At 38.6% G+C, this 26,998-nt stretch overlaps 1 protein-coding gene across 1 annotated transcript in view; it reads right to left on the reverse strand.

Moving 5' to 3' along the window:
* NRSN1 (neurensin 1) overlaps positions 1-18,364 on the reverse strand; it is a 136,884-nt gene extending 118,520 nt beyond the window's left edge. Inside the window, exon 1 of the mRNA XM_058176837.1 lies at positions 18,191-18,364. Within this exon, the coding sequence (XP_058032820.1) occupies positions 18,191-18,337 (147 nt within the window). The 5' untranslated portion in view covers positions 18,338-18,364. The remainder of the gene's footprint in view (positions 1-18,190) is intronic.
* Between the last annotated feature and the right edge of the window lie 8,634 nt (positions 18,365-26,998).

Raw genomic sequence — 26,998 nt, forward strand, 5'->3', positions numbered from 1 at the left:
TAAGCGGATTTAATACACAAATTGGATATTTTGTGACTTTGTTGATTTGAAACTTGTGGATTGGAGAGAGACATCTGCTGGCAGAATAAAAGCATTACAATGAACAATTTGAAATCTGGAAAAAATTACAGTGACCTTGAGCTATAAGAGCAGTGAGAAGTTTGAAGGAGGATTTGTTTTCTTTTAAGCTGTTTGATCTCCACAACCAAAGAAGGTAGAAAATAACAAAACTGTAAATTGGACTTAAAAACAAACCAGAACGTCAAAATGTGGCAGGAACTAATTGAGATGGTCAAAATGATGCATGTATCATTTAATCTTGATAGAAAATGAGATATTGTGCTAGAACATATTCAATTGGATAAAGAGGCTAAGAACGAGAAGCAAGAAAGCAGCACTGAAGATAAAGACCTTGATGATGAAAAATTAAATGATTACACTGGGAGTAACAATGAAAAAAGAGAAGGGATAGGAGGAAACAACCTACAAAAAAGAAGCAAACTAAGGGAAGAAAAGGAAAGGGAAAAAGGCGAGAGGAAAATATTTTTAATGAGCACACTGGGATTAACAGTGGCAAAAATAGAGAGGATAGGATGAAGCAAAGAGAAAAGAAAAGGAAAGGGAAAAAGGCGAGAGGAAAATATTTTTAATGAGCACACTGGGATTAACAGTGGCAAAAATAGAGAGGATAGGATGAAGCAAAGAGAAAAGAAAAGGGGAAAGGATTAGGCACAAAAATATTTAATGATTACACTGAGATCAACATTGGGGAAATAAGAAAAGTGAGAGGAGAAAACGGGGATTGATCAGATGGGAACTTAGGGCAAACTAGATGAGTAAAGGATTTAAAAGTCAAAGGAAGGATACAGAAGAAAAGACATAATAATTATAAAAAGAAAAAAAAGAAAATGAGAGAATGGGATAAAGGGATAAAGGGAGGAAAATTTTAAGAGATGGATTGCTGGATGGACCAAGAGAAAATGGTTAAAAGGAATAATTAATGGAAAGGAGGAAGGGTAATATGATATATACTTATAGTCATAAATAAAATGTATTATTAATATTTGTGATTGTAATACGAAATATATTGTGTAATACAAATGATAGAATGGAGAAAAACAAGGGAAAGAGGAAAGGAAATATGCTATATACTTATATATATTGTCCATCAATTGTGTTGTAAATGTTGTACCTTGATGAACGTATCTTTTCTTTTATGTACACTGAGAGCATATGCACCAAGACAAATTCCTTGTGTGTCCAATCACACTTGGCCAATAAAATTCTATTCTATTCTATTCTTATAGAATCAAATGAATTGTATTAAATAAGATTAAGTTTGGAGGTTAGGGCAGATGGTAATATTGATTATAAATTAAATATTAAGTAGTGATGAAAAATAAAAAGTAGAAAAAAAGAATATTATGGCAGAAATTGAAATATATAAATTATATTTGGGATGTACTTATGTTATAAGCTGTAAATTTTGACTCGGTCAATACTCTATTCAGAAAAAATGTACTGTTTATGTTTGTTTTTTAAAAAATATATTTTTTTATAATAGATAAATAAATGCAAACCAGTTGTCAAGCATCTGAATGTAAATCATGTGATCATGGGGATACTGCAATGGTCATAATTTATTTATTTATTTATTTATTATTTAAATTTATATACCGCCCTATCTCCCAAAGGACTCAGGGCGGTTCACAGGCATATAAAACATCGATACACAAAATTAAAATAATCTTTAAAAAACTTATTCCAATGCCCTATCATTAAAAATAGAAATATAAATATTAAAATCAATTTAAAACCCCTATAAAATTTAAAATCAAAAATAAGTATGAAAAATGGTCAGAAGTAACTTTCAGTGCTGGTGCAACTTCGAATGGCCACTAAACGAACTATTGTAAATTGAGGACTAACTGTAATTGCCACAATTTCACTCATGGAAGTTCACATAGCACAAACAAATCGCAATGACATTCTTTTTTATTAAAATAGCTCAAACCTTCAATTCTTCCAGGTATTCATTCCAGTTGTCTTTTTTTCCACTTAGGATTGTTGTCCATGAGCAAATGTTATAGTCAGTGGTGGGATTCAAGTAATTAACAACCGGTTCTCTGCCCTAATAATTTCTTCCAACAACCAGTTTGCCAAACTGCTCAGAAAATTAACAACCGGTTCTCCTGAAGTGGTGCGAACTGGCAGAAACCCACCACTGGTTATAGTGTACAGTGTACACAGAAAAGGATGGAAAAAAAGGGGAGGGAGGGGTAGAGACCATCATTGGTTTGGGATTCACACAAAAATAAAACTTGCTTCACCTTCCTTTAATAAATAATAAACCATTAATTAATAATAAACCTTCCTTTATTGTTGGAAATGTACGGGAAAAAATGGTCATGGATATGCTGAAAAATCCAGATAATTTAACAACAATCTCAGCTTCACAACTCTTGTCACAAGATTGTCTGTTTTCGATTGCTGAAACTCTCACATCCCCATCTAATGTGTATCCCTGTAGCTTCTTGAGAATGTTTATGCCAGTGGCAAAAGACTTATTTTGGCATTTTTAACACAGTGGCATAGAGAATTGGTGCTTCCAGCGATCTGTATGTTCTTTTCCCCCTTCTCTCTTAAAAATTCAGAAACTTGAACTGGCCGGGGATGTGTGCTAGTTTGTAGGTTTGTGTATATATAATAAATAAATACATATAATAAAATTGGGGGAAACTTCTCAGAGATGTCATCAGAGAGTTTGAGTAAATTGTAGGATTAATCTAATTCTTTAAACTCTGGAATCCATGTTAATTTTTGTGAATTGCCATAAGGGACTTTTGCATGAAGAAGCGCATATCAACAGCTCCAATAAATAAATAAAATATTTAAATGTATAGTGGGAATTTAATCCAGCCATTGCTCACTTTGACCATAACTATCAACTTATTATTAATTCTTAATTGTTTGATATAAAAGAATCAAGATATGGCTTTTATATGCCAGGCTTAAAATATCATGCAGGCATGCTCAATGTAAAATGCTCAATGTGTATCGACTGTGTTTCCCCTGTCTTATATTTTTTTGAACCCTGAAATAAGCGCTTGGACTTATTGTCATGAGCTCAAAAGCCTGATTGGGCTTATTATCAGGGGATGTTTTATTTTGGGGGAAACAGGGTACTACATGTGAAAGTTAAGGAGTTGATTGAAACTAGACTTTACTTCAAGAAACAATATTATTAAGAGACTCAGGAGTAAAGTTGATGTAATTTAGCCCAGTTGCTTTTAATATTTTTTGGCTCCCAATCTATTTTAATTTCCAGCACCTAGTATGGATCAACCTATATTATCCAGAATAATATGAAGAAATAGGAAACTGCATTGGAATAATACGTGTCTTTCTGAACCTAATTTCCAAAATGTGTCTTTTTAATTTCCACATTAAACAAGTCATCATACATAAACCTGTCTCCAGTTACTGCATTGACTGCTAAGTATGGCTTTGTAGGGGAAGGAAATGATGGTTTTCTAGGATACACTGTCTTTGGATTGGCTTGGGCTGCCCCAAACAAATCCTCTGTACAAACTGATGGTCCTCCTAGATTCATGACTCCTGCCCAAGGAGCTGGTGGTGGCTCTGACTAGAAGGGCCTTTGCACAACTTTCATATTGTGCATCAGTTGCACCTGCTCCTTGATCAACTGGCTCTATTCATGTTCACTCATGCCCTAGTCACCTCCAATTGGACTATTGCAATAGCAATAGCAGTAGCACTTAGACTTATATACTGCTTCACAGTGCTTTTACAGCTGTCCCTAAGTGGTTTACAGAGTCAGCCTATTGCCCCCAACAATCTGGGTCCTCATTTTACCCACTTTGGAAGGATGGAAGGCTGAGTCAACCTTGAGCCTGATGAGATTTGAACTGCCAAATTGCAGTCAGCCGGCAGTCAGCAGAAGTAGCTTGCACTTTAACTACTGTGCCACGTGGCAATGCATTCTAGATGGGAATGTACTGATGAGTATCCAGAAACTTCAGCTAGTATAAAATGCAGTGGCATGAGCACCTGCTGTGGCTCCAGCCCACCCCCGGGCCTGGCCCCCTGCCAGAGAGTGACTCAGAGAGTGAGGGGGAAGGCCCGCCAGGGCTCCCTTCTGCAGGGCTGGCTTCCCTGGCTCAGCTCCAGGAGCCAGAGGCAGGCCAGGTGGAAGAAATAATGAGGCCTCTGTCTCCTGTATCTCCCCCCGCCCAGGCAATGCTCCCAGACCCAGCTGAGGACAATCAGTCCTGGTTGGACCCTAGGTTTCGTAGACAGGAGAGGCGGGAACAACAGACGCAGGGGTGGGGCAGGCCTAGGAAGTGCTGAGTCACGGAGGCACACCCCACAGGGTATAAAAGCAGTAGGGGCTGCTATACTACTCCGTGGTGAACAAATCAACTGCTTAGAGAGAACTTGAGCTGAAGTACTGTTTGTTCCTGGTTTCCTGGTTGACTCGCCGGCATCAAGAAAAGATAACAGAGAAACTTGGCAGACGCTTGCTAGTTTGCTGCCAGAGCTGAAAGCTGCCATGGACTAAACTGCCGGCTAATTAAGTCATCGCTCGTGCCTCCCGGACTGAGGTGGGGGGGGGGGGGAACAGAATAGCACCACTGAGCTGTGGTGGCACAGTGGTTAGAATGCAGTATTGCAGGAGAACTCATTGCTCACTCCAGGAGTTCAATTCTGAGGGGCTCAAGGTTGACTCAGCCTTCCATCCTTCTGAGGTCAGTAAAATGAGGACCCAGATTGTTGTGGGGCAATATGCTGACTCTGTAAACTTTTTAGAGAAGGCTGTAAAGCACTGGGAAGTGGTATATAAGTCTAAGTGCTATTGTTATTGCTTTGTGTATTTGTAGTACACTGTACATTATATCTCTGCTGCCCGAGCTACATTCGTCTCACAGAACAAGTATGTTAATGGTTCTAATATCTAGGGAGCTACATTTGTCTGGCCCTAGGCAGTGGACCATTTCTGTTGTAGTTCCCAAATTGTGGATTCTTCTTCCCCCAAAGATAAGATTGGCCCCATCACTCCTGAGCTTCCAAGCTTCCAATCCATGCCCCTGCACTCCAGGGGTTGACTGAATGTGAGCTGGTTCCCTTATTATTAACAACCTGCCATCTATTATTCCCCTTTCCTATTTTAACATTGTTATTATAATTTTTTTTAATTCCTTTTCACGATTATTTAATAATTGCTATTCATAATTGTTATATAAGAGTTTTAACTAATGATTGCCTGATTTATAAACTGTTTATCCTGGATTGTTGTTGGCTACTCAGAGTCACTGTCTGTAAGGTGGACAGCCAAATAAATTTGATAAACAAACAAACAATTTTACTAATTCAGATCCATTGGAAATATTTTTCTAAAAGCCTATGAATACTGTGTAATAATCACAAGGTCCCCCTTGTCTGATACGTCTCCTGTGCAAATCCAATATGCACTCTCTATAGTTCTACTCAGGAACTGTCGTCTGTGTAATTTATGGTCTGAGGCACTAAAATTTTAGCAGGAGAAAGTTCTTAGAGTACAGTACCCTTCATTCATACAGTGGGATTGTACCTTAATTTTCAGTTAGGTCCTCCTGAAGTGCTTATGGAAGATGACCCTTATTTTTTGACCAGATAACCCTTTATCCCTTCTTCCAGTGATACCATTTGGTGTTGACTAACATCAAGAAACATCCTCGCATTGCAGAAACTGGAAATATGCACTTTAGGGCTCATTTACCTCTCCTAAGAAAATAAAATACTAAGCTGGAAATTTCAAATGAGAATGTAGTGTTTTGTTATCTGTAGCACAGAAATACTCCAGCCATTCACTATCTTTCTTAGTCTGAAAAAAAGAGAATTTATAACCTTTGGCTACAAAGAACTCTTTTTAAAAGAAATGTTCAAGCAGATGCACAATTGCAGCCAGTTAAAACCTAGAGGGGCCTAATGTGTAAATAATTGAAAAGGTCTGATACTCTCTACAGGAAGACAGACACTGGCATGTGGGCAAAAAAGCCAATTCATCACACACAAAGAAAAAAAAGTATTGCAGATTTTCAGCTCAACAACAGAAATCCCTCAAGCATTTCAGCCCAATCTAAAAGAGCTAAGAAGAATTCATTAGGAAGTGTAAGACTGCAGCAGTAGGCCTGTGGGAGGAACACTTTCAGGCGTTTTTAGCTTTCAAACTGAAATGTTTAGCTATGATTGCCATGCCATCTGGTTCAACAAAACTTTAGCATGTAAACTCTGGCATTGTAATATCCTGTTCAGCCAAAATGTAACTGAACCGGAAATGTTTACCGGGATGCTCCTGAAGGTAATACAGGAAGTAAGCTCTGCAAGGTCCCGCTTGGATATTGGGCCATAGGATATTGAGCCTGTTAATTATAGCAGCAGCATTCTGTATGTTAAGATTATTTAGTCTTTCCCATTTTTTTCTGTTTTGTGTGCATCATCCTTTAGTGTGATGCAAGTAAAACATATATGAGAATAAATGGAATATAGAGTGGATGATTTAACACTGAGTGAGGTATAAGAGAAAGATCTGTGCTGTTCCCTCTGTTGTTCAATATAGCTTATCAGTAATTGTATAAAGAATGCTGCCATCACTTTGCTAAACACATAATTCCCGCAGCACTATCAATGCTAAGGATATCTAACCATGTAGCAGGACTGTATTACTATTATCCTTCTCATCTTTCCTATTATCTACTCCTATTGGTATCTTATGACTACCACTCTGGTGGTTGTATGTATACTGAGAGCTTATGCACCAAATTTCTTGTGTATGCAATTGCACTTGGCCAATAAAGAATATTCTATTCTATTCTATTCTATTCTATTCTATTCTATTCTATTCTATTCTATTCTATTCTATTCTATTCTATTGTGGGATCCTACCGGTTAACCAACTGGTTCGCTGTAGCGTGTATGCGCATTGCTTGCAAGCAAGGAAAACAGCTGAGGCATGGCAATCCACTCTGCCACGCCAATCAGCTGGGCTTCAGAAATGGAAATATTGGTGAGTATAACACGGGGCGGATGGGTGGGCCCACTTCAAAACTGGAGCAAACCGGTTCGCTCATAGCTGATAGTTGGAGCTAACAGTTCGCCCGAACTGGTCCGAACTAGTAGAATCTCACCACTGATTCTATTCTATTCTATTCTATTCTATTCTATTCTAGTCTAGTCTAGTCTAGTCTAGTCTAGTCTAGTCTAGTCTAGTCTAGTCTAATCTAATCTAATCTAATCTAATCTAATCTAATCTAATCTAGTGCAGGCTATGTGCATTGCTCAGGCAGATGAATGATTTTGATTCCTCAGGGAAATGAATGAATAATTCATAGAGATGCAGTTTTCTATGTAGACAATACCATGTTGTGGACAGAGAAAGAAAACAGTTTGCAGTGAAGATTAGATAAATCATATGAGGATTATGGATCTGAAAATTAATATATCAGAGATCAAGATAGTTGGGTTTGACAGTTGAGTTAAACAATTTAATTGAGTTAATTACTGCAAGAGATTTGCAAGGAAGACTATTTATGGATAAATATATAAGAGATGCATAAAAAATGCAGTGTGCCCTTTAATGAAAGATTCAAAAGTGAAATGTTCTGTGGGAACCATGAGAAAAAAAGAATGTTTGCACAAAGCCAACAAAATCCATTGTTTCTTGGGATTACTTTTGTATAAGCCACGAAGTAAAATCCCTGAAGCCCTTATGCACCTTTTGTTAATAAACTTAGAGGAACAGATTGAAATGATCTACATTAATTTTGATCAGAGGAATGAATCTGATTACAATCATCCATCAATGCAACTATGATTTAATAGATAAGTATAATGCTAGTGAAACCTGGGGAGGGGGGGGCTTTTCATGAGAAAAGGACTTGTGGCTAGCTGCCATATAGGTAGACATGAAAACAGTAGCAGGCCTTTCTCCATTCAGTATTTAAAATGGGCTGAAAATATTAAAAATTGTCCACGAACGGAAAAAATTAATGGTTGTGAAGTTAAAAAAAATACAAGGCTATAGGCATAGCCAATACATTATTCAGATAACCACATGGTTACTATGCATGTAACAATGATGAATTACCTCTGGTAGTTGGCTGGCAGGCACAGCCAATACGCAGAGAGGAAAACTATCCTTAGAGATAGCAACAGTCATTTGTACATGACCAGCTGCTGCGTCGAAGAGAGTCAAACAGTCTGATGCTGGTGAACATCTGACATTCAGCACCTGCCTTCTTTTTAATTCATCTTGCATTTCTAGGAAAGAGCAATCTGCAGAGACATTTATTGAATTTTGCTTCTCTGTTTGAAACTACCCAGGTCACGGCTTAAATAATCGTAGCTCTGTTATTTGCAGCAAAGAAATAGGAGAGAATTTTTCCCCCTCTATTAAGACATTTACTCATTACAACTCTGATGGCTGCCAAATGGGATGTGTCTCCCTTTTTTTAAAGGGCTTCTGCCTAGCTGGATGTAACTTGCTAGCCAGTAATACTTTCCAAGGCCTTGATTATCCTCCTGACTTCAGCCAGGCAGAGTATGGTGAGCACGTACAATTTCAGTGTGGTAATGGAAGGTCATTCTTTATTACTGTTCAATACCATCAGCCAGAGTACACTGTTAATCTTCTTCTGCTCTTTACTTATACATACTTTTCCTTAGTACTTTGAGCCAAAGAATAAGATTTCACTGGGATTATGCTTTCTGCAAAGAACATCATAGAAAAGAAAACTATTTTCTTCCTGCCAAGCTGGCATGATTATTACTCCTTGGTAAACCCTGGAAACTTGTTTCCATTTTTGTTATCTCAAAGGCTGAAAAATAAAATACTTATTAAAGAAATCTCTGGAAGCTCAGTAGTAGAGCTTAACTTTGTTTTCAAGAGGTCACAAAGTTCATTAACAGAACTGGGATCTGCACCAGAATGCTCTCACACTATTGCATGGCTCTCCTACATGTCATATGGGCTTGTAGAGGAGATAGTCCTGGTGGATTCAGTCTTCTACAAACAAATATTGGCTTTTGCTGAATTGAATTAAAACACCACCTGTCATCATTCTCTTCTCAGTTACCAAACTGAAGGACAAGGTTGAGTCTGCTGAAGTTAACCATTAGCTAAAGTTGATATTCTTGCTAATGGATTGCCTGCATTTTCCTGGACCAGGGTGATGACAGTGGTGCCAATGGAACAGGTGCTTCCAGTCAACCATCAACTAGGAAGAATCTTTACCAAGGCATCAATCAAAATTACAAAACGATTGGGCTCAACTCTTCCTCCGACTCTGGATTGAAGCATTAGAATCGATGCTGCATTGCGGAGTTGATACTGAGACAAAGATTCTAACAAAATAGTTTCGAGACACATATGTATAGTAACAAAAAGTTGCAAAGAAACCTAGCATGATTCAGTGTTTCTTCTCTCGTGGGTCTATCAGTCTATCAGGGCAACTTGATCTACCCAATTATGGGACAAAGCATACTGTTTCCGTCCCATAATTGGGTAGACCAAGTTGCCCTGATAGACCGATCCCACCAGAGAAAAAACATTTAATCTCTCTGGTATAGCTAACAAAGTGAGGATAACCTGTGGCATAGAGGTTAATACATTTACCTAATATGAAAGCAGCCTGGGTTCAAATCCCAGAAGGCTATGGCTAGCTGATGAGAGCTAAATAGCTTGAAATAGAACTATATTAGTCTCCCTTTACTCCCTCCCACCAGTAATAACACCTTCCTTCTGTCTTTCTGTATGTAGCTGGTGGGTTGTTGGAGTGGAAATGGGGGATAATGACATTTCACACCACCCACAGCAAAAATAGATAGTTGCCATCACAAAAAGCAAATGGTCCTGAGTGCAAAGTCTACAAATCAAACTCAAGCTCTGAGAAAAAGCTGGCATCAGCAGATGCTAAGTCCACTAACAGTCATTGCTGTGTGGATGGAAGGATATTATTAGACCTAAGGTCATAGCCATGAGACCATATAATGCTGCACTAAGGAAAAATATTAATTCTCCCTGGGAAAAAACAAAATGAGATATTCCTGTAAGTCAATGAAGTTTTTATACATTACTGCATTATTGCAAATGAAAATCATTTAACATACCATCCTCCTTAAAATTAGTAGAGTTGAGAGAAGGGGAAGGAGGGAGCGAGGGAATATAATTATATTTACTGTGTATTTTAATATGTTGTAATTGTTTTACTTTAGTTCAATTAATCATGTTGATCATTGTATTGGATGGAATCACAGAACAAATGAACAAACCGCAGAAATTAGAAATGACAGTTTTTTTCACTAGTTGTATTGTATTATCTAGCAGCCTTAATTTTTTGAATGAAACTTATTTCCATGTACTTGGAATACAGGAAAACTATAACATGTTAAGAATGTAGATGGATAGGCTCCTGGAGGTGGGATTTACTTTTTCGTTTAACTTTGAGAACTCCAACTGGAACTAAATGCAAAGGCTTGTCTCTTGTGCAAATCAGGGAAGAATTTATTGACTACATGCTAATCCATGGAAAATTTGCTGTTGTTTCCTACATCTTCTGTGGCATCAGGAAACATTGTATGTACAGGATTTGAAATTGCACTGGGAGTTTATTCAACCACAGAAGCCTCTGTTGTAGAGAACTTTAAACTCTAACTTATGGTAGTCTGCACATCAGAATTTTAGAATTAAAGAATTTTAAGCCCAGAAATATATGAACTGGAACTTAATAAACCTCTTAGTCATTCTGCTGAAAAATTTAAGATTCTTTTACCTAGGCTCACTACTTTTTACCATGTTCCTTACCTGATTAATTTTGTTATGGCAACCACTGCTCTGTTGGCAGTATTTTGTTCCCTGTGGTTAGTACTGCTAGGCAAATTAATATGGCATTTCAGGACTTCATTGGGAGTTGTTTTGACTGCTCTGGAAAAGTAACTTAATTACATTAGCAATAATGGGAAAGTGAATAAGTAGGGGGAAGTGATAGAACTGATAGAAGTGAAAGTCCCAAAATATCTGGGCTTTGTATACTCTTGGGATCAAAGCCAGCAGGAAACAAGATGGATTGGGTGGATTCAGTTCCTCTTCAAGTCATCCAGGTTCCATGTGATAAATTGTGATAGGTTGGGTACAGAATAAGGATACTGTGCAAAGAACAAGGTGTAATTGGCTGCAAAACATCAACCATATTTTCCCATTATCAAATGTGTCTTTTGAATTCAAGTAAAAAGTGAAAAATGAGTGATACGCCACATCTTTTATTTTCAGTGATAGATAAAACTATTTTGGAAGGCAAAAAGATGTATAAGCAACAAGCCTTTTTTATGAAAGTGTTCATTACAAAAAAAAAAAGTCCTAGAGGTGCTTTTTCAAGGGGCAACTGGACTTTTTGTTTTTTCTTTGAAGACTTTTCACTTCTCATCTAAGAAGCTTCTTCAGCTCTGAAGATTTATACTCCTTGCAGACAGCTGGTCATTTGCATTCTTTTAACAAGTCGTTAATGCCACCTGGAGGTTTGTCTGTGTCATCAGGGTCACCTGAGTGGTGCAAATAGGTGTGGAGCCTTCTTGGAATTGTTGAAAGGACTGTGTTGCAGATTGGAGATAGTGGATGTCATATCCCTCCTCCTCTATTAAGAGAAAGCTGTTCAATTTTGACATAGATGGCCTCTTTGACTCTTCTTTCAAACTTCTTCCAAATCTCTTTCTGCAAGGAGTATAAATCCTTCCATTCCCCACCATCCAGTCACAGCTGAAGAAGCTTCTTGGATGAGAAGTGAAACATCTTCAAAGAAAAACCAGAAAGTCCAGTTTCCTCTTGAAAAAGCACCTTTGGGACAACCATGACCTAGATGACTGAGAATCTCCATAGACATTACAAAAAATGATGAAGGAAGCAAAGGTTCCTTGTCTATAGTGTAATAAATGATGTCCTCACTACTCACATTTACTTTCATAATTACTACAACTTCCTGTCCTGTCCCCAGCATGGACTTTGGAAGTGGTGATAGTTAGGGTTAGGGCTACTCCTTCTAGATGCATTTTCTAGGAAGTGAATATATTGGTGATCTGGTGTTTTATCAGCAAATAATAATGATAATAATAACGATTTCTTCTGAAAAATCAAGTATGCTTTCCACGACAATACGTTTTTTTAATGAATCTGGTAATTACTGGAAACCTTATGGTTATTCATTGAAATATTATGGATGGAAGGAAAATGCACCACCAAGAAAGATAGCTCAAGGCTCAAATAATAATCATCTCGTTCATTTCAGCATGTGGATCGCATTAAGGACTTGGCTTATGATAATCAGATATATTATATATGGCCAACTCTGAAGCAGAAAAGGAATAGTCTTTCTTTGTGAAAATGAATGAAGCAAAGCTGATCTATTGATGAAAGTTGGTCTAACTGATGCCTGGTTGGAAGTAGATGCTAATTTGCACTGGGGTTTGATTATACTAGCTTTAGTAAGGCCATAATCTCTCCAATAGATACATTTGTAAAATGTATTACTACTGTTACATGGGTAATGATGGGGAGCATTGCTATCTATTGTGAATGGTAAGATAATGGTGCATTAGGGAATAATCATAAAGTCTATTAAAGCCTTGAAATTGCAGTATTCTAAGTACACACAAGGGAAAATAAAGAAGTTTTATGCTAGATGCTTTGTGAAACCATAATGAGCAAGCACTGAATTACATGTACAGAGCTCTAGAGCAACTTGCACAAAATTTTGTGGGCTCAGATTATTATTTTTTAATTCACATTTGAAAAAGTCATGTGGATGGTGTGAAATATACTAGGTTGCAATCATATTATTGCTCTTGACATTTTCTGAATGCTTGTTTTAGAGCAGAATATGGATGGACTTTGTTTCCTTTAAAACAGGCACAAGATGATTTCTGTATTTCATCTGGTCTGGAGAAGTCCAGTGCCAAAATGGAGGTAAGAGCAGTCATGCCTAAAGCTGAATTTGGAAAATGGGTTCTTTAAGTAGCCTCTAAAACCTAAATTAGAGAGTAGGGTGGTTCGAACAAGAAGCTTTTGAAGCTTGTGGATTCTTGATCCACAGCGGTTCACCAAGCCAGCTCACATCCTCAGTCAGTGAGATTCCTCCTTCAACATCCAGAGATCTTCAGAGTAAATTTCAAAAAGTCTAGCACATTGTTTGTTGTAAGCACAGAAAAACAAAGTACCACAGTGCTGTTTTAGCTGAAGCAGTTTGTTAACAGAATAACAGAGTTGAAAGGGACCTTGGAAATCTTCTAGTCCAATCCCTGATCAAGCAGAAAACCCTATAACTGTGATGGCGAACCTATGGCACGTGTGGCACGTGGAGCCATATCTGTGGGCATGCGAATGTTTCCGTAGCTCAGCTCCAGTGCGCATGTGCACGCTGGCCAGCTGATTTTTGGGCCTTCTGGGCCCACCAAAAATCAGGAAACACACCGTTTCCAGCCCCTGGGGGGAGTGGGGGGGAGGCCGTTTTCACCCTCCAAGAAAGCCTCTGGAGCCTGGGGAGGCAAAAAACGGGTCTTCCTGGCTCACCAGAAGTCGGGAAATGCACCGTTTTCAGCCTCCGGAGGGTCTTGGGGAGAGGGAGGCTGTTTTTACCCTCCCCAGCCTCCAGGAAAGCCTCTGGAGCCTGGGGAGGGTGAAAAACGGGCCTTCCAGGACCACCAGAAGTCGGGAAACGGGCTGTTTCTGGCCTCTGGAGGGCCTCAGGGGGGAGGCTGTTTTCGCCCTCCCCAGGCTCAAAGAAAGCCTCTGGTGAGAATTGTTCCCTGGCTAAGCAGTTTAATGGTCAAAATGCATCAAATGTTAAGATATAATCTAACTTTGGGTTCTTTGTTTATTGTTTTCAAAAATAATTGCATTAGAAAGTGTGGAGAACTTAGATTTATATAATTGATTTCTGTTGCTTAATTTTTATACATGTATTTTATTCATGATATGTGTACTGCTTAAGTTACATTCTGTACATAATGTGTGAAGTTTACTTGTTGACCAAGGCCGATGTGTTATCTATGATTTAAACACTTATTAGAATGTATGGCTTTAGATAATCAGCAGAGTCAAGGATGTGTGATGCGGCCCTTTTATCTTTTCCTCTTTCTACAGTATAGATTTAATTTGTCAGAATAACAGTTATAGACTTGGTATCTCTATATATCAATGCTGTTACATATCAAATAATGTGTTTGCATGTTTTCACACTAAATTATAACCATGTCTTCTTGTTTTCATTTCTTGTATCCTTATCAGTTTAAAGCAATTATCTCAGTACATTGGGGTCTGGTTTGATTGACAAAGAAGACCCCTATAAAATGGGAACTCATTACTCATTTGGGTACAAGAGACTCAATATTACTTGTCAGCTTGAGTATCCAATAAAATATTGTTGGATCGTCTCATTTGTTGGTGTTCTTTAGAAAAGCTTTTTTTGTTGTTGTTTTGTGTTGTTTTTCTTTCACAAATAGGCTCAGAAGAGACATAGAGACCCATGTGGTACTCCTGAAGAAAACTCTTCTTCTGAAGCAGAAACTTTTGGAAGTCCCCTTATTAGTGCCAAATGTGAATGAAAGTGAAATGTTAGCCCTTTAAGGCAGCTGAGGTGCAGAGAGAAATCACTGAGAAAATGGGGCTGTACAATCCTCATACTTTTTCCCCAATGAGAAATGGCTTATGGTTCTCAACCTATGTTTTGCAGACCCCTGGGGGACCATTAAGTCATCACAGGGCCCCCACAAAGGTTTGAAGAAATGTTATGCTTTAAATCGGGGCTCTCCAACCTTGGCAACTTTAAGCCTGGAGGACTTCAACTCCCAGAATTCCCCAGCCAGCAAAGCTTAAAGCCAGCCAGCAGGCTTAAAGTTGCCAAGGTTGGAGAGCCCTGCTTTAAATCTTGAGTTAATCTTGGGGGTCTGTAGCCATGGTCTTTGCCCACAAAAGGTATTTAAAGGGAGTCCATGGTGAAGAGAAGGTTGAGAATCACTTGCTAATGCCGAGCTTGTCGATCAGAAAGGTTGGCGGTTCAAATCCTTAGTATAGGTCTAGTATAGTAGTTGTATAGATGAGAAGGTCCCTTCCAACTCTGCTACTGTTACTAAGAAGTGCATAAGAATATTGTTGATTCTGAACTTTTCTCTCAAAAAACCCCTAGAGGGAAAAACAAAGCTAAATATAATGAAGTTGTGAGAACAGAAAACATTTTAAGGGCAGACTTGAACTAGCCAATCAATTATCCTATGAAGAGGGAAGAAATTATGCATTGAGTTTGTTGGCCAAAAAAAAAAGCAAAAATCAAAACATCAATACAATGACTCAGAACAGATTTATGTCTTTCATGCAACCTTTCTCTCCCTGTGGGTGTCTCATGTGCACATACAAATAATGGACGAAACAATGTGCAAATCTCACATCTTCTTTGCTGGAGTTAAAATTGTGACCGAAATCTCTCTCTCTCCCCTTCCCCCACCTCCAGGGCAGTTTGTCTAGAGCAGGGTGGCAACTTTAAGACTTGTGGACTTCAACTCTCAGAATTCCCCAGCCAGTCCACAAGTCTTAAAGTTGCCAAGTTTGGAAAACCCTGGTCTAAAAGGAAAAAGAGCAAAGCAAACAGAAGGAGAAGACAGTTTCTTGTGTCAGCTGCAGACCTTGCCTCACGGATGGAGCCATGAAATAATCTGTTTTGGCAGAATTCTCCTCTGCATGAGTCACTAGAAAGGCGAGTGGCTCTTCCTTTTAGGTTGCTAACAGCCAACAAAGGCAGACCTGACAGAAGTAGGCCTTGGTTGTCACGGTAGCCATGATATTGAACCAGCCATCCTGGCATTAAACAGATTGGATGCCTTTTGTGCTTAGCAGAGAGTGGTTTGTGCTGCCAGTGTAACTGTGAAGTAAAAAGACTAATATTTGGACCTCTTCAGAAGATGGTGGGATCAATGGATGAAAAAGCCACTGCACCTGCTCTCTGGTCTCAGATGTTAGCTCCATTGAGGACTGATATTGCTCTGAGTTTGCTTTTTTTTTTTTTTTTTGGAGAAGGAAAGAAACAAGATTTAATCCCCAGGCACCTGGCTAGGCTTTTGGGCAGCACTGATAAAGAGGGATGAAAAGACCTCTTTCTATATGTATCAAAAAACTAACAAAAGATAAACAGGCTTTGGGTAATTAAACAGAAAGTGTAGATGTAGTAGCAGCAGGTGCTCAGTTCTCTGTCTGGGTTCAGTGTCCAGCATGACCCCTATTCAGGATAGAGATAAACATATCTGAAAATACAAAGATTGTATATCCAAGAGTTGGATCTCATGTCACTTCTCTGAAATAAATGTATATTTCAAGAGGCAGATCTCTCAGGGTTTCCCCCCCTTAACTGAGCAGATAGCCAGAACATAAGAAGAATAAAATGTAGTACAACTTTAATGCTTTGAACAAGTTTAGGATTAATTTTGGATCTGGTTGTCAAGCCTGTCTATCCTTGTGAAGATGGTCTGTTTAAAAGAAGAAAGAAAAGAAAAGCATATCGGCGTAGGTTTCTCCGTGTATCTTATTGCCATAGCAGGAGATTTCTTCTTACTCCTACAGGTAGGCCTTGAATTACAACCATTCATTCAGTGACTATTGAAAGCGCGCTGAATAAAGTGACTTATGACCATTATTCGCAGTCACAACCTTTAGAACATCCCAATGGTCATGTGATCAAAATTAAGATGCTTGGCAACTAGTTTATATTTATGACAATTGCTGTGTCCCAGGGTCATGTAATCACCATTTTTTGTGACCTTCTGGTGAGCAAAGTCAATGGGGAAGCCAGATTCACTTAACAACCACGTTATTAACTTAACAACTATAAGGATTCACTTAACAACTGTGGCAAGAAAGGTCATAAAATGGGTCAAAATTCACTTAACCAATGTCTTGCTTCACAACAGAAATTCGGCATTCAATTGTGGTCATAAGTTGAGGACTACCTGTAAGGAAAATTGTGCTGTTTAAAAAGCACAAATTAGAAACCGTATTTGCTAATAAAATTCTTACAGAAAACTACAAATAAATGGTCTAGGATTATGCCTTTCTTCTAATGCCTTTTTCTTCCTTGTATTTGCTCTGAAAAAATAAGAAGAAGTATTTCTTTGTTCTAAGGTACAATACTCACATCTAATAGAGTATTTCTATCTGATCCACTCAGCAAACATGTTTTGGAAATCTGTCTGAACTTTTAATGACCTGAAATTCACCAGCAAATATTACAAACTTAGACATCTGGTAGACAATAAAAGTTTGTGTGCATGTAACTGCAGCAGCTGCAGTTGTACAAAATGCTCATGAATCATGCAGTCAGAGAGTATATAAAAGAAGCTACTAAATTATATTAAAACATTGGGAATTTTATATTAATATTGCATGCCTCTCTGTGATTTGTCTTTGAATCAATAAGCAAGATTTTGCACAAAGGTTATTTGAGATCTATATGCTAGATTAAAAATTATATCTTTTAAATTTGTCATCTGGATACTCTTTCATGCACTAAATGTACATAACTCAAAACTGTGACCAAAATATAATGGTAAAAATAACAATGTCATTTTTTAAAATGCCATGTCTACTTTTATTTCCCATTATCATGATAATAGTAATATTTTTAAAAGCTTCTTCTTCATAGTAATGTAAAAATATAAGCCGGTCATTGCCAATATAAGAATTTTATGGGGAAAAAATTCCTGCTATGTTGACTGCTTATGTTTTTAAATAATACATGCTTTGGAAAGTCGGTTATAAAAGTAATATGTGGCAAGTGTAAAATAAACAAAGGCTTGGGACTTGCAGACAAGAGATGCAATGATACGGCTGCTAGCAAAAAGAGATTTTATACAAGTACTAATTATATCCAGGCTGGGCTTTTCATGGGTCTGTTTTTAAACACATTTAGAAACTCTTAATTGACACGGGAGAGAGGTAGTTGGATTGTATCACATCTAGATGTCCCAGTTACACTCCTGGGATATTTCCAGGCTCAGTTTAAATGGCTGACATTAATTATTAACAGGACTGCAATATCTGCCATGCAAAAATCCTGATTACACCTAGGTGGACGCAAACATATATAGAAAGCTGCAATACCTTGCTGTCCTCTGATGGTATTCTGTAGCAGGGGTCTCCAACCTCCGGCACCGGGCCATGGCATGCCAGAAACCAGGCTGCACAAACAAGCAAAGCCCCAGCCACGGGATGCAAGCAGCATGCAAAACCACACCCCCTTCGGTCCATGGAAAACCTTTCTTCGTGGAACTGGTCCCTGGTGCCCAAACAGTTGGGGATCGCTGTTCTACAGCGTGTGCACCAGAGGTGGGTTTCAGCAGGTTCTGATCAGTTCTGGAGAACCAGTAGTGGAAATTTTGAGTAGTTTGGAGAACCGGTAGTAAAAATTCTGACTGGTCCCGCCCCCATCTATTCTCTGCCTCCTGAATCCCAGCTGATTGGGAGGGAATGGGGATTTTGCAGTTTCCTTCCCCTGCCACGCCCACCAAGCCACACCTACCAAATCATGCCACACCCACCAAGCCATGCCCACAGAACTGGTAATAAAACTTTTTGAAACCCACCACTGGTGTGCACACAGGTAGTCCTAATCTTTAAAAGGCAAACCATTCGAGTTGAAGTGGCTGAAAAGCCTGCTTCTCTTGTACCATCTTGCCAGCATTCTAGCAGGAGCAAGAACAGATAAATACAGGGATGGTTCCCTGTTTGTGGAATGATTTTGTAGTTGAGGTATGAAGGAGCAGAGCTGTGACAAATCATAGTTGAAAAAAAGAGCTACCTGTCCATATGAGATTATTTTCTGTTTTCATCAGGATCAACCTTGCTTAGATACAGAGTCGTTCTGGCAAACAGAGTAAAAAAAAACTCTGCACTGCAGTGGTAGACATGTCCAAAAGCCAAAAAATAAAAAATAAAAAAAAAATTGGACGAAAATACATACATGGTTGGGAAAAATGTTAATTTTGCATATTTAATATTACATGTTTTGACAGCTGCAAGAATTGTATTTGCGCAATACTGGAAAAATTAGGAAACACCTAGAGAAGAAGAGATAATTAAAAAAACATTAGACTGTGCAGAAATGGACAGACTAACAATGAAGATAAAAGAAAAAGAAAAATATTTTCAAACTTGGGACTCGTTTTATCAATGGTTGGATAATAGAGGTAGAAATTAGGAGTTTAATATGTAAACAAACTGACTCAGACAGTACACTGCTCTCTAAGCACTTATTGTATACAAAGAGAAAATATATTAACAGAGCTCTGGCCATTGCGAAAATTTGCAGGCCCCACGTGTTCAGGAAATGAGCACGTTTCCTGTCGCTGGACAGCTCTGTAAAATAGTTGGCCTGGAGAAAACAGTTGAAACATTCTACATATGCATCCCAAGTCTTGGAGGCCGGTTTGTACGGAGTGAATGTTACCTGGTTAGACATTCTAATGGGAATTCACAACGGCACGGAGTGTAATAGACTCTACTGCCGCGACTAGTGCTCTACAGTCTCCTCAGAATCCCACCTTCATCGCCAGTGCTTCGATCGGAGAGCGAGGTGAGGAATAGAGGTGAGAAAGTGTGAAAGAACAATTCCCTTTATTAGAGCAAACCGCAAACAGGCAATAAGAACAACAAATGGAAAGCAAAGCAATGAACAAGAAATTTCGGTCACGGCTGCTATTTATACGGCAGCTGTCAAACTGGTAGCCAATGGTATGTGCTTATTTCTCCCGCTGGCTGAGCTGTCGCGTCTCAGCCAATAGGCGATGCTTCTGTGTTGCCGGGCAGAGGTGTGGCTGCATATGCAACAGGATTATTCTTTATACTATTTATGTTGTTTGTATTTTTTGTCATGGATTCTATCAGTGAGGCTAAAACCAGTTTTGTTGTATACATGATGTACAATGACAATAAAGGCTATACTATACTAAATGTGGAAAAACAAATCTTCATCTGAAGCGAGGTAGGCCTTTCAAGTTTTAGATAATAGATCTAGACCAGGACCACAATGTTCATGTTTGTGTGTGAAGGTAGGGAATGCTTAAAGATTCAAAATGTGGGTGCTTGGCAACCGGCATGTATTGATGACTGTTGCATTGTCCCAGGGTGACAAATGTGATCACCATTTGCAACTTTCCCACCCAGTTACTGATCAGCAAAGTCAATGGGAGAAGCCAGATTTACTTAATGATTGTATGATTCACTTCACAAGTGCAGTGATGTGTTTAACAACTATGGCAATGAAGGTTGCAAAATGGGGAACAACTGTCTTGCTGAGCAACAGAAATTTTGAGCTCTATTGTGGTTGTAAGTTGAGGACTACCTGCACATTTAAATTCTTTTCATTCATAATTAAAACTCTACCTCTATTTCTCTACATATATTCATCAACTTTCCTCCAGAAGAAGAGGTTGTCTTTATTCAGATTGTCATATGCGTATTTATTGTTCCCCTTAGTTTCACAAACATATATTTTATTTTCCTTTTTTTCATTTATTAGCTGGTGTTCTTTATCATTTCTTCTTACATTTCTGGTTACAAAAAAAGAATGAAAAAAAAAAATCATGCTTGAGTCACTTTGTGAGGTGTACAGCCATACCGTATATATGCAATAAGTGAAATAAATTATTTTATGTACCATTACCAATACAGCCTAACCCAGTTTATTTAGAATTTTTCAATTGCTAACAAAATATGTTTTATTTCAGAAACAAATATGTACTGTATTTGCATCTTAATTCACCAGAGATCATTTTATATTATTAACTTATAAATTATTCCTCATAATTTGGACTCTCTCTCTCCTCCCACCTTTCCCAGGTATGGTGCATTTGTAAATTAATTTTCTAACCAGTGCAAATGCTTGTGTATTTCTTTAATGCAGCATTAACCCGCATTAACAAATGAATAGGATACACAGTCTCTTCTAGAATAATTCTTTGTATGCTCTTCTTGAATATAAATTTAATATCCATTTATTTAGTAAAATTCAGATATTATGTTCCATCTGGTAATGTCACAGATCATTATCGAACATATTTGGATTCCTAGACATGAGAATAGTTATTCTTACTTTCTTAGCCAATAACTCTACTGTTATAGAAGTGTTTGTGTTTGTGTGTGTGTGTGTGTGTGTATGTAGATGAGTGCTATGAAATCAGTTCTCTATTGAATGCTTGAGTATAGTAAATTGTTTCTTAATATACCTGTATAGTACTGATAAAATGTGATGTAATTAGGTAGTTACACATCTGTCAGCTATGCTTCCATATCCTCTCTATTGTAATTCAAAATCAGGTAAGCCTTATGTTGCAAACAATTGGTAATATCTTGTCTGATGCTACAGTCCTTGTGACAAGGTAACAGATAATGCCGTTGAATTATCTGTTTGATTGATGCACTTGTTCCACCGTAACCTCTGATGTGTTAATCTGTTAAAGCGAATAAATCTATGTAGTTTGATGAACAATTTCTTGAAGAAATATGATTGAAACCCAGATATAAAATATAGTTGCCAATATTCCCAATGTTGAATTGGAACAATCAGAAAAAACTGGTGTTAAAAAATAATATTTGCGGTTTATCTTTTCAGGTAAAACTGTTACCTTCCCCTGCCTTTAAAAGGCAAATACCAGGAAACAGCCTGTTTAATAGGTGGAAGAAGATGGATTTTGTTTTGTTTCAGCAGGTCTGTTAACTAGAAGAATGAGATTCATTGTAAGAGATAGTATGAGACAGACCGACTGTTAACTATGATATTCTTTGTAACTAGACTACACCAGGGCTTATCAACAGTAGTGGGTTTCAATTTTGGCCGCTGTTGATTCGCTTGTGGGTGCACGAGCGCTCATGTATGTGTGCAACACTTCTGTGCACGCACAGAAGCTTCTGCGCATGTACAGATATGTCCGGGCAAATGGGAGGAGCCTTCCGCAGCTGCTACTGGTTTGCCCATTCCGGGACAAACTGGTAGCAACCCACCACTGCTTATCAAGCAACAGAGATGGTTTCAAAGAAACATAGACTGAAAAATATATCAATTGGTTGCCACTCCCGAAGGGAAAGGGTAAGGAAAGAGGAGTAAAGAAGGAAGAAAGTAGGTAGGCAGGTAGGTAGGTAGGAAAGAAGGGAGGGAGAAGAAAGGATAGGAGAAGAATAAGGAGAAGATAGAGGGTTAGAAAGGATGGTAATGAGAAGTGGGAAAGAGGTGGGGAAGTAGGAAAGCGAGGAGAAGGATGGTGGGGAAAGTCGAAGAAGGATGAGAAGGGTAGAAAGGATTAAGGGAGGGAGTGGCGGTCGAGCAGCCCTGATGGAGTATAATTTGAGTATAGGATCGATTGATGGATAAGTGATTGTATTGTACACTGGTCAAATTGTGGGAATTATTATGGAAAATAAAAAAAATTTGCTCTGGAAAATTGGTTGCATGAGAAAAATAAATGCTATGATAAATAAAACGGTTAGAGGAATTACCTGGTTTTGTTGTTGTTGTTAATTTCCATATGTATGGGAATATCGATCAGAACAGATGGGAGTTGCAGTCTATATGTAAAGCATCACCCTGGGGGAAACTGAGCTATGCTGATTTGGCAGAGCCTGAGTATGTGCTGATACTATTCTCCCTCAGAAGCAGGGGTGGAATTCTACCGGTTCGGACTGGTTCAGGCTAACCGGTAGCTCAGATAATCAGCAGGGAGCGAACCGGTTCGCTCTGATGATCAGGACGGCCTGCCCGCGCACCCCTACACTTTACTTACCTTTATCTTCTCTGCTGATTGGCGCGGCAGAGCAGATTGCTGTGCCTCAGCTGTGTTACTCCCAAGTGGTAACACAGAAGGTTAGTATTTGTAAAACTGTGCATGCGCGTGCATGCGTGGGGGAATCGCGTGATCACCAGACCAGTTGTTAAACCGGCAGCATCCCACCACTACTCAGAGGGATTATGGAGGTGTAGCACCAGACTATTTTGCTACACTTGAAGTGTTCTCCAAGTCCCCAGAAGAAATACAAAAATCTTTTCCTTGACCCAATTCCATTAAATGGTTACTTATCATCACAGAACACCATCGCATCATATCATCGATCAAACAGATAAATGAACAGCTTTATCTGTTACCATGTCAAAAGGAGTACAGCATCAGACAAGGTAATTGTTTGCTACATAATGCTTACTTGATATCACATCATCACAGAAATTGTAGTAATAATAGGGACTTTGTGTTGGTTACATGTAAAAACAAGAACAATATCCAGCTTTGGTAAAGATAGCTTCCTTTGATGCATGAACACTGAGCATTTAGTCACCCTTGCTGCTTATATTAATATCTTGCAGTAACAGAGGCTGGATTTATCCAACAGATACTTGGTACTGATTGGGTTACAGCGTCCAATGTTTGTGCTGTAGATATCAGGAACACTCTTTTAGCCCTTTCTCTATGGCTGAGCTTTGGATGAAAACTGATCAAATGCCATCTTCTGGCACCTCATGTTTGTTACAATTAGTGTGCTTGAATGTGACATTCATGTGATCCAGGCTGACGTCAGCAATGAGGACTTCCAACCCACATTCCCATCGCCAAGATGATGTATGACATGGTCCCACAATGAGAAATGTTACGCTGGAAGATATATATGCGTCATCTTTTTGAATATTGCTAAAAGGATGCAGAAAAAGAAGAGTGAATCACTTTTCTTTTCACTCTTAAAGGTGTCATCATGACAGGGTCAGTATTATAGTGTAGCATGCAGGGAAGGACAAGCAAGATAAATAATTATCTTGTCCAGGGATGAAATTCAGCGGATTCTCACAGGTTCTGGAGAACCGGTAGCCGAAATTTTGAGTAGTTCAGAGAACTGGCAAATACCACCTCTGGCTGGCCCCAGAGTAGGGTGGGAATGGAGATTTTGCAGTATCCTTCCCCTGGAGTGGGATGGGAATGGAGATTTTGCAGTATCCTTCCCCTGCCATGGCCACAAGCCATGCCCACCAAGCCACACCCACAGAACTGGTAGTAAAATTTTTTGAATTTCACCACTGATCTTGTCCCATTGCTCTTTACTAGGCAGTATTACTTTGTGTATTAGTTTGCTTTTAATTCAATCCAATTATGGTTTGAACATTTTATCTTGGGCTCCGGTTCCATCCTCCCTCAAAGGCAAATAATGCAGCCTTCATTTGTTTTGTGCAAACAGGATGTGTTTTTTTAAAAACTTGCAAGTTCCGAGTTTTGCCTGCTCAAAGAACAACCGCTTTAAGGTAAGCGATCCTGTAAGTTCTTCCGAGTTAAATTTGATCATCTCATACTTCATTGTGGAAGACAGTACTTACATATCACTTTTTATTCACGTTCCTAGAGAATTGAGAGCCATAATCTAAGCGGTTTGCACTTTTTAAACATACACCCTTGTGTTTATTTGCCATTCTGATGAGGGTTGTTCTTATACATTTTCCTTTGACTATAAATAAAGATTACCATTTTCTGGGATAAGGGGAAGAAAGGGGAATTTTATATCATTTGAATGAAATGAAAGAGAAAACAGTTATATAATACTCTTATGCAATTTATGTAATTACTGCCCTGTTGGCATCTCACATGCCTTGCCACACTCCTTGTCAGACTGGGTTGTTTGCCTGGGAACTTAAGTAACCTTCAAGTGTTTTTGAATCTTACTTACTTGCTAAATGACATGTTATTTAGGGTTGGACAACCAGAGTCAGCAGTTTGAATGGAGAGTTATTTTAAGGGCCTTTGTTCACTTAAAAAGTCATTTTCCTCAGTGAAAATCAAGAAATTATGAACTATTATTATGGTTACCATTATTATGAAACCACAAATCTATGGACTTGGTTTCTAGAACTCAGTGTATGAAATTTGGGGAAAAAAAATTCCAGAATCAAATATGACTGAGAGTGTTATTGATCAGAGAAGTTTCATATTCAGAAAAAAGATGTTTATAGGCCCTGAACTAAATGAATTGGAACAGCAATAAAAAAATGTAAATAAAACATATGAAATTGAAAAGAACAAGCCAAGATAAAGATAAATCTGAAAACAGTCAATTAAAAATTTGAATTTCCAATTCAAAATAATGAATGACAACCACAAATGTTCAAATAACAGAAACCTTGAGAAAAACAAAAACCTAGTGGTCAAACAAGAGATGACAAGACTGAACATCGACATCTTAGGAATCAGCGAACTAAAGTGGACAGGAATGGGCGAATTTAATTCAGATGACTATCAGGTATACTACTGTGGGCAAGAATCCCTCAGAAGAAATGGAGTGGCCTTCATAATCAATAAAAAAGTAGGAAAAGCAATACTGGGATACAATCCCCAAAATGACAGAATGATCTCAGTCCGAATCCAAGGCAAACCATTCAATATCACAGTAGTTCAAGTCTATGCCCCAACCACTGGTGCTGAAGAAGATGAAATTGACCAGTTCTATGAAGCCCTACAGCACCTGATAGAATTAACACCAAAAAATGATGTCCTTATCATCATGGGAGATTGGAATGCTAAAGTAGGAAGCCAAAAGATAACCGGAATAACAGGCAAGTATGGCCTTGGAGTACAAAATGAAGCAGGGCACAGGCTGATAGAATTCTGTCAAGACAATACGATGGTCATAGCAAACACTCTTTTCCAACAACCTAAGAGACGACTCTACACATGGACATCACCAGATGGTCAACACAGAAATCAGATTGACTATGTGCTCTGCAGCCAAAGATGGAGAAGCTCTATACAGTCAGTAAAAACAAGACCAGGAGCTGACTGTGGCTCAGATCATGAGCTTCTTCTTGCAAAATTTAGGCTTAAACTAAAGAAAGTAGGGAAAAGCACCAGGCCACTCAGGTATGAACTAAATCATATCCCTGATGAATATACAGTAGAGGTGACAAATAGATTTAAAGAATTAGATCTGATAGACAGAGTGCCTGATGAACTATGGACGGAGGTTCGCAACATTGTACAAGAGGTAGCAACTAAAACCATTCCAAAGAAAAAGAAATGCAAGAAAGCAAAATGGCTGTCTGAGGAATCTCTGCAAATAGCTGAGGAAAGAAGGGAAGTGAAAAACAAGGGAGAAAGAGAAAGATACACCCAGTTGAATGCAGAATTCCAGAGAATAGCTAGAAGAGATAAGAATGCATTCTTAAATGAACAGTGCAAAGAAATAGAAGAAAACAATAGAATAGGGAGGACCAGAGATCTCTTCAAGAAAATTGGAGATATGAAGGGAACGTTTCATGCAAAGATGGGCATGATAAAGGACCAAAATGGCAGGGACCTAACAGAGGCAGAAGAGATTAAGAAGAGGTGGCAAAATTACACAGAAGAACTATACAAGAATGAGCTTAACATCCCTGATAACCACGATGGGGTGGTCACTAACCTTGAGCCAGACATCCTAGAATGTGAAGTCAAATGGGCCTTAGGAAATCTGAGCAACAACAAAGCTAGTGGAGGAGACAGTATTCCAGCTGAGCTATTCAAAATCTTAAAAGACGACGCAGTAAAAGTGCTACACCCAATTTGCCAGCAAATTTGGAAAACTCAACAATGGCCACAGGATTGGAAAAGGTCAGTTTACATTCCAATTCCAAAGAAAGGCAATGCCAAAGAATGTTCAAACTATCGCACCATTGCACTCATTTCACATGCTAGTAAGGTTATGCTTAAAATCCTACAAGCTAGGCTCCAGCAGTATGTGGATCGAGAACTACCAGAAGTACAGGCAGGATTTCGTAGAGGCAGAGGAACTAGAGATCAAATTGCCAACATACGCTGGATCATGGAGAAAGCTAGGGAATTCCAGAAAAACATCTACTTCTGCTTCATTGACTATGCTAAAGCCTTTGATTGTGTGGATCACAACAAATTG

Source organism: Ahaetulla prasina, chromosome 3 (assembly GCF_028640845.1).
Source record: "Ahaetulla prasina isolate Xishuangbanna chromosome 3, ASM2864084v1, whole genome shotgun sequence".
NCBI lineage: Eukaryota > Metazoa > Chordata > Lepidosauria > Squamata > Colubridae > Ahaetulla > Ahaetulla prasina.